The sequence below is a fragment of the Protopterus annectens genome, chromosome 2.part1 (genome assembly GCF_019279795.1).
Source record: "Protopterus annectens isolate FY-2018-M chromosome 2.part1, PAN1.0, whole genome shotgun sequence".
Taxonomy (NCBI): domain Eukaryota; kingdom Metazoa; phylum Chordata; order Ceratodontiformes; family Protopteridae; genus Protopterus; species Protopterus annectens.
This window is the reverse complement of record NC_056729.1, coordinates 1653848994-1653861966: the sequence shown is the minus strand read 5'-3', so window position 1 is coordinate 1653861966 and position 12973 is coordinate 1653848994. Positions and strand designations below refer to the sequence as shown.

The 12973-nt window shown below is 39.2% G+C and overlaps 1 protein-coding gene across 9 annotated transcripts in view; it reads left to right on the top strand.

The window, feature by feature from the left end:
• Window positions 1–12973, top strand: part of AGRN (agrin) — a 3161231-nt gene that overhangs the window by 2929046 nt on the left and 219212 nt on the right. For all 9 annotated transcript variants that reach the window (XM_044063089.1, XM_044063082.1, XM_044063083.1 and 6 more), the window contains one exon: window positions 3972–4068. In XM_044063089.1, the coding sequence (XP_043919024.1) occupies window positions 3972–4068 (97 nt within the window). The remainder of the gene's footprint in view (window positions 1–3971; window positions 4069–12973) is intronic.

The following is a 12973-nucleotide window of genomic DNA, read 5'->3' as shown; positions in this document are numbered from 1 at the left end:
ATGACTCTACCTTAATCTGTGCTGCACAAAACATTCCCACCCTCCTGCAAACAACTCAACTAGTATTCTCTGATGTTGAAAACTAACTTACCAAAGCCCAACTTATCCTCAATCCAAAGAAAACTCAGCTTATGATTATAACCAGTTCTAACAAAAACACTGATACCAGTCAATTCACTATCTACTCCACAAATGCTACTCCAATCGCTCCAGTGGCACAGGCTAAGCTACTGGGAATAACCATAGACTCCCACCTAAAATATTGGTGAAGCAAGGCAAACGGGTTCAACAGAAGCACACAAGACGTACAGGTTCCTTAACGTAAATTTATTTTAGTACAAGTTAAGACAGCGTTTTCGCTACTCAAAAATGGTAGCTTCTTCAGAGTGAATGAGTACAAGAATAAAACACACTTATAAAAAGCAGCGGAGTGTTTCGCTGATTACATCACTTCCTAGCTGCATTTAATTTAATTTTAAAGCGCTAGTGTCACCACAAAAACTCAGACATGCGCTCTACTAATTTAAAAACAACATCGCAAGTTAAAAACACACTGGAAAAATTGAAAGTACTTGGCTCAAAAAAATCAGTGTGTTGCACCAAGCATTTAACCAAGTTGATAAGTGCCATTACAATAAAAATATACTAGTTTCAACTGATGCAGGACACATGTTGTGTAAAAGTTAGTTGAATAAATCAAAGTACAAGTATGTATTTTTGCTCAAACAAACTAAACAGCTTAAGCAAGGTAAACCCATAAAAGTGAGTTTACATGTTAATGAAGTACATGTAGGCAGGCATAGACCCTAATAAATATAAAACCTAGATTTCCACCATAAAGGTGGAATATACCATTTTGAAAAATGTGAATAATCAAAGTGCACAATTCTTGGGAAACAAATTGAAATGCAATATTATGGACAATACATTATACAAGCAAATGGTAATCTGTACAGTATGGGTGCACTAAAGGAGTAGAACAAGTAAACCAGCATAAGGATAGGATGACATAAAATACCTAATAATCCCCCGGTACATTACCTTAAATAAGATCTATATTTAAGGTGGGCTGCTATGTTACAGCTGTCATTAAGTCCGGGTGCATTAAACGCATCCAGCTTGAGCTGCCATAACAATTCACGATTTTCTAAAACAATAGAAGTGGGCCCCCCTCTGATGGAATCAACGATGTGGTCAATACCCATAAATGAAAATGAATGACCTGGGCAACTTACTAAATGTTTAGCCAGAGCGTTCTCACAATTCTGTTTTTTAATAGCGTAATTATGCTGGTAGATACGGTCTTTAAATCTTCTGTCAGTCTTGCCGACATAATATGCTGCACAGCAAGAGCAGAACGCTACATAGACTATAGATTTGGTGTTACAAGTAATCCTATGGAATATATCAAATTTCTTCCCCTTGATAGAAAAGGAACTGCCAGTCCTTATGCAATGACATTGATTGCAAACGCCACATGCGAAAGACCCTTTTGCTCTACTCTGCATATCCTGGCTAGGATATTTTTGCAAAAGTTCCTTAATATTAGGGCCCCTTTTGTAGATAATGCTAAAATATGATAGTCATCTCAACTTAACTATTAAAAAAGTGCATGCCAAACTGGGATCACTCTACCGTATCAAACCATTTCTTACCAACAACACAAGATCAGCCTTTGCTCGCTCCCAACTTCTATCCACCCTACTCTATGCATCTCCCATTCTGACTAATCTCAATAAAACTGAACTAAGCAAAATGGAAGCCTGCTGTAACAGAATTGCCCGCTTTTCTGCAAATTGCTCATATAGAACTCATCACTGTACTGCTTTGAGACAGCTCCACTGGCTTGAACTGCCCAACCTCCTAACCTACAATCAGCTCTGCCTCTGTCATTCTATCTATTACCTCCCCAATAAGTGTCTTGCCCTCAAAAACCTAGTACAATAACATCAAGCAAACTACTACTAGAAGTCACCAACAGCTACAATAGCTTTGGAGATGCACTATATAGTAGTTCAGTGGCTAAAAAATGGAACTCTGTCCCTACTAGCATGCAAAACACATCATCCAAAGCCTCCTTTAAAGACCCCATCAGGCAACATCTCAAGCAAAGTTGACAGTGCCATGATTGCTCCCCACGCTAGTGAAAGTAGATAAGGTATACATACTAAATCTAGAGTACTTGATAATAGTTTTCACTCTTACTCACAAACACTGGCTAATGTACAATGTATGTAACGTACCTGTGTACTATGTATGTATTCTACCTATGTTCCAAATTTCAGCTGTACACCACAAATCTGTTAATTCCCTTTATTTTTAAATTAATATTTTTTTGTTTGTTCTCTCCACTGTAACTGTTAATGTGAGGCATATCACTGTAAAAACATGTCTTTTGTAATTTGTGTGTATACTGATCATGTCTAAATAACTAAATGTATCTGTAATTTTTCTTTGTGGAGTTTTTCTCCCCGGGCCTCTGCTGAAAAAAGGCCTTTTCGGCTCAGTCAGACACCCCTGGTTAACAAATATAAAATAAAAATAAATAAATAAAATAAATAATATTTGAAAGCCTAGAGGGTGAGAGGTGCAGACCATCCCTGGCAAAGCAGTGGGGTCTGTTAACCATTTCCTTCCATGCTGTCAAATATTGCACCCCCTGCCAGAAACGAAGCCAATGTATTGTACATTTGATACCGAATGCTTAATTTTTGCACATTTCTGTGAGATTATTTTCCTGTTTCAAATGTTAATTAGTAGTATGTAGCTGAGAAGTGTTAAGTGGTAGAAGCAGGATTTACGTAACTCGTGCTTTTTATCTTTGTAACAGTTTTATTTATGATGCAATAAACTAATATAGAAAAGGAAGATACAGGAAGATGTAGCAGAGAAACGGCAAATGGTGGAGGTGCTGTATTGTTTCCATCTGTGTACTTCTTAACTTATTTTATTTTGCTAAATAGGTGGTACAACATGATGCAAGCAGCCATTTTCAGAGCTAGAACTGGTGGTGCAGATTTCAGTACTGATTGAGATTCCAGTGGTCTGGGTTCAGCTGGAGCGACTAGGCGCTGTGAGGCTCAAGCAATGACTGGGGAGGTGGGAGTGAGTGTCTAGAGACAGCTCCCTCACCTTGGGAAAAGGGAGGAATATTCTACTACAAAGCATCACTTCAACGGGATCCATGGTACAGTGCGGATACATGACTGTACATGCCACACATAAGGAAACATGCACCATGTGTAAAAACCTTACTGCCATGCATATCTCCCAACCTCATAGTGCAAAAATTCTCAACTAAGCCAAAAGATAAAGACCCACAATTAGGGAACAGATTGTAAATATTGCTTTTATAAACTTTGAAAATTGTTACTATGACAGATTTTGCATTAGCATGCTTTTTCTGAAGGATATGAAGTCTGAAATTCAAATGTTTGTCATTATTTATAGACTGCAATGATTTGCCAAGACTCTGCAGTTTTTTGAGGAACAGACCAAAAGTAGGAGACAAAAATCTGGACATTCTGTAAAATTCTGGACAGCTAAGAAGTAGACAGGCACAAGCTGCCAGACTTGTATCAGGGTTTAAGGAGTCAAAGTTGAAGGAAACAAATACATGCTGCCTGTACAGAAAGAAGGCTTTGATAAACATCGGGGAGTAGTAACTCTAGGAGCAACACATTATGATTGTGGAAAAATATTTAAAAAGTGACTGTTTGCATATACAACATTGGGTTGTAAGTAATATTGATTATACAGTCAATTATAGTTAAAAGATAAGTAATAATGCGGAAGTTAAAGGGCTCATACATTTTATCATATTTTTAATGAAGAAAGAGTGTGTACTTATCAGATGGGTTCAAGAAAGACTGAAATTATGCCTTATAGCTTTCTTTAGTGTAAGTTATTAACCCATTTCACAACTATATACTTAAATGATTGCAACATTTTTTTTTATGTCTGTGCATTAGAAGCTATGATGGACCATAGTGCGCCATTCATTCCAGAATTCAATGGATTTTCCTATCTGCAGTTCAGTGGACTTCATACATTCTTACCTGACATACAGTAAGTATGGCTTTTGTATAAAAAAGATTGTTTCTGCACAGAAAGAGACCATGTATGTAACGCTGCAATTATTTGGCTTCCATGTAGCAGTGTGTGTGTGTGCATGTGTGTGTGTGTGTGTGTGTGTGTGTGTGTGTGTCTGTATATCTGTGTGTCTGTGTGTGTGTGTGTGTGTGTGTGTGTGTCTGTGTGTGTGTGTGTGTGTGTGTGTGTGTGTGTGTGTGTGTGTGTGTGTGTGTGTGTGTGTGTGTGTGTATGTTGAGCTGGGGTGAGGCATGCTGTGCATGCAGAATTTTGTAGGTTTTGTGGTTCCCTCAAGGACTTATTTCACGAACTGCTCCAGTTTGTTAAATTTATCTCATTTTCTAGCTGAAATTGTGAATGATGTGAAAGGTGATCGTCCAGAGACTACCATGTGACTTTTTTGTGCACTGAGTTTAGTTGTGCTAATTGCTGGCAGTATGACTGACCTGCACTTCTGTGGGTCTTCTTGAGACTGGAGGAGAGTGGTCAGTGTAAGATGTTGTCTGTAGTATTAGCAATCGATTTTGTCAGCGATTCCAGTGGCATAGAGGGATGAAGCCCTGACTGGCCCAGCCAACCCAGGTTCAGTTAGTGATTCAGGTGACTTATGGAGCAGCAGGAAGGGATGGACCCATCATGTTGGGGAGGGCAGGACGGCACTCATTGGTAATGCTTCCTAAGTGGAGGCATGATCCAAAGACAGGGGGTTGGTCTTGGACATAGCCAATGAGCAGGAAAGTGAGCAGGGCATATAAAAACATACCAAATAGAAACGCAAATGGCAGAGACCCCAGGGTGCTCTTAAGATACACAAAAAGCCCCAGCAGCACAGTAGTGGGGCAGAACTGGAGTGGGGCAGGGGTAGCAATATAGTTGGTAAACCTGTGGAGGCTGGGCTGGTAGTAATGAAGGAGAACACCAAAAGAATATTTAAAAAGTAATAATAATAGAATATCAATGGGAAAAATATGTAGGTGTACATCAGTGTGACTGTCCAAAAAGACACCCACTGCAAGCTGTTCTCATTACCAGGCTGCACACCTCAAAGTAATGCTGGGTAGAACTGGACAGTAGCTGACTCCATCCCCATTTCTGTTTGCTGTGACTAGTTTATTTGCAGGGAGAGTGTGGACTCCTGCAGTAAGTTCCCTTTTGAAGACATTTTATTATTATTTTTTTTCATTACAGTCTTTTAGAAATTTGTATGGTTCTGCACTGCTGTACTGCTACTGCTTAAACTGAGTGATTGCCTCCTGTCTTCCTGAGGCCCATGACCCCACTGGAAGTGCCACCATGGGAAAGGCAGATACTGGCAAAAGATTTCCCTCTTCTGAGGGTTATGATTGGTCCTGATTCGGTCCTGATTACCCAGTCAAAGTAATCAAATGGTTTTCTTTCTTTAAAAAAATATTTTAAGAAGCAGGTCCAAATTATTAATGGTCTAGTTAGCAAAGAGCTTGTAGTACAAGGTTGAGACACATCTGTGTCACATCTTTAAAAAAAAATAAGGAAAGGAAGCACACAAGAATGGACATATCCTAAATGGCAGTTACCCAGGAAGTGGTTGAGGTGAGTGATGCCTTATTGACCCTGAAAATCCTGTTTATGGCTGAGGACTTTGGTTCAGAAGAGATGCAAGCTGGTAAGACCATTGCTTCAGTGCCCCTTTGGATGCCCTCCACATGAGTGTGCCTCTGTTAGTATTGCTTTATCTTAGTCAGATGTCTTATATTAAGATATCAACTTCTGTTCTGTCATCAGGAAGGACAGATCTTATTACCATGGGCAAAAACTGTCCCCACTTGCACATGTACAAGATGTCAGGTGAGTAAGCCATGGTTACATTATCTTCTATGCTGATGACCACTCCATCAGACCTTCATAGCCTGGCATTTTATAATAAGTAGTGGGGTCAGGGATGGCTGCAGCAATGCTGTCAACTCTGGCCAGTTTTGATTACTGGAAGTTTGCTGAAGAGGTAATACTGATGCTGTCTCTCCTCAGAAATGTGGCCCAGTACATCTATCTTTCAATTTCCTGTGAAAAGGAAGAGAACACACGGCTTATCTGATGTCAGACTCTGATGTTAGCAGTGATGAAGCAGATGATTAAACCTATGCTTCCTTGATCAATGTTCACCTGAGAGACGACACTGATGAGGAAGAGTTCCTATCATCCATCTTCAACCTCCCCTTAACATGTCTTCTTCAGAGAAATGAAGCTGCTGGGAACGGACCACCTTAAACCAACTACCATCCTTCTAGTGTTCCAGGCATTAGAGGATACCTTAGGAAATGCACATATAGAGGTAGATTCTAAGTCCCTGCACCTAAGAAACACAGCCACGTTTATAGATGGGAGGAAACGGCAAAACACTGGCAGTGGGCAAAGTGGTAAAAAAACTTTATGTGCAGCTAAATAACTGAATTTTGTTTTGTTATGAATACTATGATAAATTTCTGATTCTATAAGGGAAGCAGCTGCATTTACTATGTTTTTATTTTTGGACCATTTCTGCCTAGAACAGTTGTGAGACAGCTACCCGAACATCGCCCCTTGTGTTTGCAAAAGGTCCATGTTTTGTGCATTCTCCAGAAACGGAGTAGTTTTGAAATTGCTAGGGTGTTTTAGCAACTCCACCTTAACAGTTATACTGAATAAAAGGGTCTATATTAAATCAGTGAATGCTTAGAAAAGCAAACGCTGATTTATCGATCCCATGTAAGCGAAAACTTACAATCCCGAACACTCGGAAAATCGATTTTTTTTCCAGGGAAAAAAAATCGCTGTTCCACAAAAAAAATAAATAAATAAAAACTTCAAAACATTACATAAAGTGGGGGGATTCACCCCCACACCCCCCCTACTTAAATATACCAACTCCAAGATTGCACTACAGTGACGAAAATGGCAAAGTAACGGAGACGGCCAAACGATTTCTTTCCCAGGGAAAAAAAATCACTTATATGCCATTTTGCTGTTTTGCTGTTTTGTGTTTTCACGTTTGATCAAGACACATTTGAAGGATTGCATCTTCGATTATATAATAGGAACCCAAATAAAATACTGCTGTGACTTAACTTTAGTAGTAAGTAATTGAGATTAGAGATCACTGTCAAAGTATGGCTTCCTCCAGTCCTCCCAAAAAATAAAAAAGGGGTAATGATGATGGAATAAAGAAGAAAGTAAAGTACTGAGTGCAACAACTAAGAAATGAGGGCTAACGTATTGTCCTACAGAGGGCATTAGGTGGCCCAAGCTTTTCTCCCCTTGGACCTTGCATAGATAATTTTTACCCTTTTTATATTTCATTCAGTAATATTCAAACCTATGGAGGTTCAAACCTACGGAGGTTGTACTGACCCTGTTATGGGTACAGACCACAGTCACACCTTTTGGTACTACTCTTATTGTGATCTTTCCAGAATGAAGAAAAGGTGATGCTGGCTGCTGACCCTTACTACCCTCATCATTCTAATCTATGTGATGTGAGATGATCGCCTCATTTTGGGCATCCATAGCTGAGAGAGTCTGTCTGATAGTACTGATGTTTGCTTTTGTCTGTTTCCCATAGTTTGTGAATGGTACTGCAGCAGTGAGTCTTGGAGTTGAGTATCTGCTGTTTATGGTAAGTCAAAGCTGTACCTTAAGTTAGAGTCTAGATCTGGGGAATGTTTCCCATGATATTTCTACAGCTTCAGCAGAGTGCAGTGCTGAGCAGGTAACTTCTGGGATCTTCTTCTTCTTGATATCTTGATTAACAGATCACTTCAGCTGTGTAGCTCCATACCCTGGGAGTCTATGACCACTGCCAGCATTCGTATGTCTTCACAACTGATCAGAAAAGAGCGTCCAGTCCTGTGCTCTTCAGTTCTTTCCTGACACTTGCTTAGTTCAGATTTTCATCTTAAAGTGCTTCAGAGAAAGGTTCTCTTGTTTCTTCCCAGAATAGCATTGTCAACTATGTAGGTGTGCTATTTCATTAGCCAGGACCTGTATAAGAGCTGCATCCACTCTTGGGCAAGACATACAATATTAAGTGCCAAAGCTTCAAACTGGCTAGCTCGTGCAGGCAAAGAGAGATGCTACAAGACTTGTTGAATACCAGCAGGATGGCTACAATAGTGGAAAAGCATTGCAGATATCAAAAGGAAGCAGTTGTCATTGGGTTGATAAGTCATAAGGAATCAAAAAGCCATTCAGAAGCTAAAGCTTTGTTTGACATCCACCACTCTTGTGTGCTCTGGACCTTCACAGGCTTCAAACTTCAATTCATTTCACAAGTGAACAAGCTCATGGCTGATGCTGGAGAGAAAATTGAAGAAAAGCCAGTTTTGGGAGTGATCCTGAGACTCTTGTGCCACTTCTTTCATGCTCATTAATAGTGACCAGCTGAGTTTCCTGGAACTAGGCAGCTCTTGAAACTGGGTGTTGGAGTCTACTCTCTTTGCTAAAGCTGAAGACTTTCCAGCAAGGGTTGAGCAAGTTCTTGTAATGCCAGCTTATAGCTCAGTCATGCATGCCACAGTGCACCTGTATTCACTTGGCAGGACATTTCTGAGGATGTAAAGTACATAGCTGGGGAATGTACTGTGGTACCTGCATATGATGCTGCCCAGGCTTCTCTTTTACTACTGAAGGCTGTTGCTTCTCCTTGCGTGCACCCTTCATCACTTACCTGTTCAGCACACACATGTCATAATCCATTGGGGATTTGCATTAGAATCCCTACATGATCCAATGCAGTTGATTTAGAGAGGAATTAGTTCCATATCATCTAGATGGACAGCTGTAATGATTGTTCCTCTGCTGGCCAAACCCTTTTAAGATGACCCCATCTTTGGGAAATACCTGCAGCATACAATTTCATCTGTAGACTGACTATGGGGTCATTTTACTTCTGTTAAGAAGAGGACAAACCACTATTTTGAGAAAACATTTAAGGTTGTCCCAAACTTGAACCTATTTTATGAAAGATTCTACTTCTGCAGGCTGGAAGCATAAGGATTGTAGGCTCACAGAGCACCTGAAAAGATGTTAACCCCTGTCTGACTGACACATTATGCTTGTTGTGTGATCTTGTCATCAACTGAACACATGGGCCAGAGACCCAAAGCTAAAATGCTGCCACATTCCTGCTAGACAAGGTGTTAAGCATTATGGGTAAGTTAAGCAAGACAGTGTTCCTCCATGCCATTTAAGGCCTTACAGCCCTGAATTACCTGTCTTTTTTGTCCCATACCTTCCTGATGGACGAGGCTGTCAAAAGGCTAGCAAAGCTGCTTTTGTTTATAGTCAACAAGGCGTCTGTGAAAAGGACTTTTCATGCAGCTTATTCATTGCCCACAGTTCTTTTAGCTGCATGTGTAGTTATTAAGGCAGCCCATGGTGCCTACACTGGATGGCTTCTGATATTATGCCTCTTTCAGGATAATCACCATTGATTCATTCTGGACATCCATATGCAGGACATCCTCTTTAGGGGAGTTTTTTTAGCAACTGATTTTGGAACCACAGCAGAAGGAAGGACATATCATTGTTGATATATACACTTCCCTAACAGGCTCTTATTTTTTTTAGTGCAGTGGGCTGCATAAAAAGGCAATCTCCCTGCTGGCAGACAAGGCAGTTTAAATGTTGTACGTGTTGCTGCCTTCTGGGTCTCTTGTTAAGGTTCCAAAGAGGAAAACTTTCAAGAGGATTTCAGACTCAATTAACTTGAATGAAAGAGGCACTTGTGGCAGGCTTGCCTACAAGTTTCACCTGCTTAAATTGAGAAAATTGGACTAGAAATGTGGGAAAACACTTTTGAAAGTATTACTTCATTTACCACAGTTATAACGTGGCTGTCTGAATAATTTTATATATACATTAAAAACACTAAAACAAATTCTGTATATATTATAGCTTTAATAATGTGATGCTTCTTATCTTAGGAGTCACCATCAGAAGAGGAATAAGAAAATAAGGGAATCATAACAAACTTATTATTAAACCCCAAACAACGTATTAGTAAAATTATCATTAAATTTCTCTGCAGCGGGTTCATTTTTACCATAGGAATCTGTAACAGGATTCTCTAACTGCCAGCTGATTTCCTTGGAATTAGAGTACATTCTGTTCTTGCCTAGATAAATGATTCATACATAACTGAGCAGAAGTAGTGGAAGTAATAAGGCATAAAATCTACTAAAAGCTGTCAGTTTTTCTTGGGCAACACAGGTGCTAATACTGTTCTTTCAGGTCAAATTACCAGGCAGGAGTGGCAGCTGCTGTCCATGGTACTGAAGTTGTATTCTCCTAGGCAACTGCAAATGTTTTCTTTTATCTGTAAAGTTTATGAACCACCAGACACAATCCCTGGTTAGCTTTTGTAATGATCAAAGTACCCAAAGCATCTTAGATTAACTTTCTTCAGGCATCCCAAGGAAAACATACATGTTTCTTTTCTCATCCATTCCTTCTGTAAGACTAAAAGGATTCACAGCAGTGGGCTGAATGTCAAAACACTGAATGCAATTTGACTGAAGCCACACGACTGAGAACAATTTAACTGAAAATTAACAAAAAAAAAAAAGGGTAATATGTGCACATTTTTTGCAGTAGTGCAAGCAAGCCCTTCCTACAACCCAGTGGGGAATGAGAGCACCCCATACCCCTTGCTAATATATTCTCATTTTGAAACTAAGCATTATTGTAGTAAAGAAAAACACATGGTGTTTATTCAAATTAAATCTTACTTTCTTCTTTCAAGATTGAGTGAAGCTTGAATGGTAATATATTAGTATGTTGTGGATGGAACAAGTGGAATGAGATGTGGCAGGGTACTTGCCATACCTCAAAAATGTGCATTTATAAAATCTGTAGAATGGTGTATTTTCAGTGTTGTAGTTTTCAGTCATCATTGAATCATAGTAGAACACTACACTATTGATTGACCCAATGGGCCCTTTTAATCATAACTGCACTTTCCAAGGTGAGACTGAAACCCTATACCTCTTGCTTGTGAGGTGAACATCTTAACAATTAAGCCAAGTGAAATTTGACAGATTCAAGCCCTGTAAACTTTGCCATATGAAGCAGCTTATTAAAAGGTTGTAGTGTTAGTCCTTAGTGCTAACTGCCAGATAGGTTTGCATTAGGTTAATAGACCTTGTGAAGCATTTTAAGTGTGGTCACTTGTTTGGTAATCAAACCCTGCACTTTTTGTTTTTAAGATTAGCACCTGAACCATTATGCCAGTCCTCAACTACTATAATATTTTTCTTCTGACATTCAGAATACTATAATCCCCTTGAAGAAGACTAAGAAATACTGTAGGTAACAAAAGATAAGATGTGACTGATCTACCAAAAATGGGAAAACATGTTCACAAAAAACATGTATTTATAACTTAACAGTAAACTAGAGTTTTACTTTCCTTCATTTAGTAATGGTGGGCTTGCACTAGTCCCTTTTTTCGGTGGTGACCTGGATATTTCTGGTTACAAGGCCTGCTCTGAGGCAAGAGTTTTGCAAGCAAAGACTTAGAAAGTCATGCCAATGACCCACAGTGTTATAATTCATTACAACATTGCAGGACAAATTAAGGCTTGCTTACAAATGCCAGTTTTTAGTGGGAATAAATCTGAAGCCTTGAAGCCTAGTTGTCAGAAAAAATAGAGAAAGGTTTACCGTAATTTTTATAGGAAAGATACCGGCAGTCTCTGCTTCATTAGTGTAGTCAGGATAAGTCACAAATGATGATGTACAGTGCCAGTGACAGGATGTCTAACATTGTTAACTGAGTGAAGTTATTAAATAACTCACTTTGAGGTCCTTGTATGCCATTTGCATTCAGCTGGCGCAAAGGAAGGGTGCTCTTAGAAGTATCCATAATGAAGCTGGTTTTACTATTACTAGTTAACCAAGATCCATCTGATAAAAATCTAGATGAAATGTATCCTCTTTTTACCTCTGATAGTCCAGCATCAGACAAAAATATGGTCTGAAAACATTTAGAAGTTATAAATCCTTAAAAAGAGTATTATGAGATACCAAGTCTGTTCTGTGAGCAGGCTGTACTGTTTACTGAAATTATTGAATTGTACTTTGAACTGTTTTGGCTCTTATTTGGCAGTTTTATTTCCTTACTGCCCCTACCTGTTATGACACTGTTTATTCTGCGGTTCTATGGTTTATGCTCTGTCCTCTTCTGTCATTCAGTCTAGGTTAACTGTTCAAAGCCATGCTGATCTAATACAAAACATTTAGCTGACAAAGTTGGAAATGATTGACTTCAGAATCCATTTTGTAATGTCATCACTGACATGTAAAATGCAGCCTTGCACATAATTCATTCACAGTATGTCTTCACTAAGAGAAAGCCTTCACTGTGTAACACATAGTACCTCAAATACTACTTAATCCTAATCCTAACCCCTGATGTCATTGAGCTGCAAAAATACTTCTGTGGCATTAAGACAACTGCAATTTCCTTCAGAGCACTTTTCAGACAAATGAAATCAATTCAGAACTTGACCGTTGCCTTTATAGCCACAATCTCTTGATCAGATAGACTGTCCTCAGTTTCTAATACCCTTATTTTGAGTTGATTCTACCTGTCCCCATTTATTCTACATTTACTAAACTCCACTTCCAAATATACTTTGATGTACATGTGATTGTTGATGTTGATGCAGATGTTTGCTGTGTGTCACACTTTTGCCTACTGTTTCATGCCTCAGGCTGGCAACATGGACGCTGTATGTCTGATACCTTCTAAGGACCTTTTCTCAGGGGAGATGTTTCAAGTCATGCAGAATGCCAAGAATGCTAGTAGCAGAAAATCCTATTTATTTAAATGAAAAAGGTTATCCTTTTGGTGAGACTGTAAGGGTAT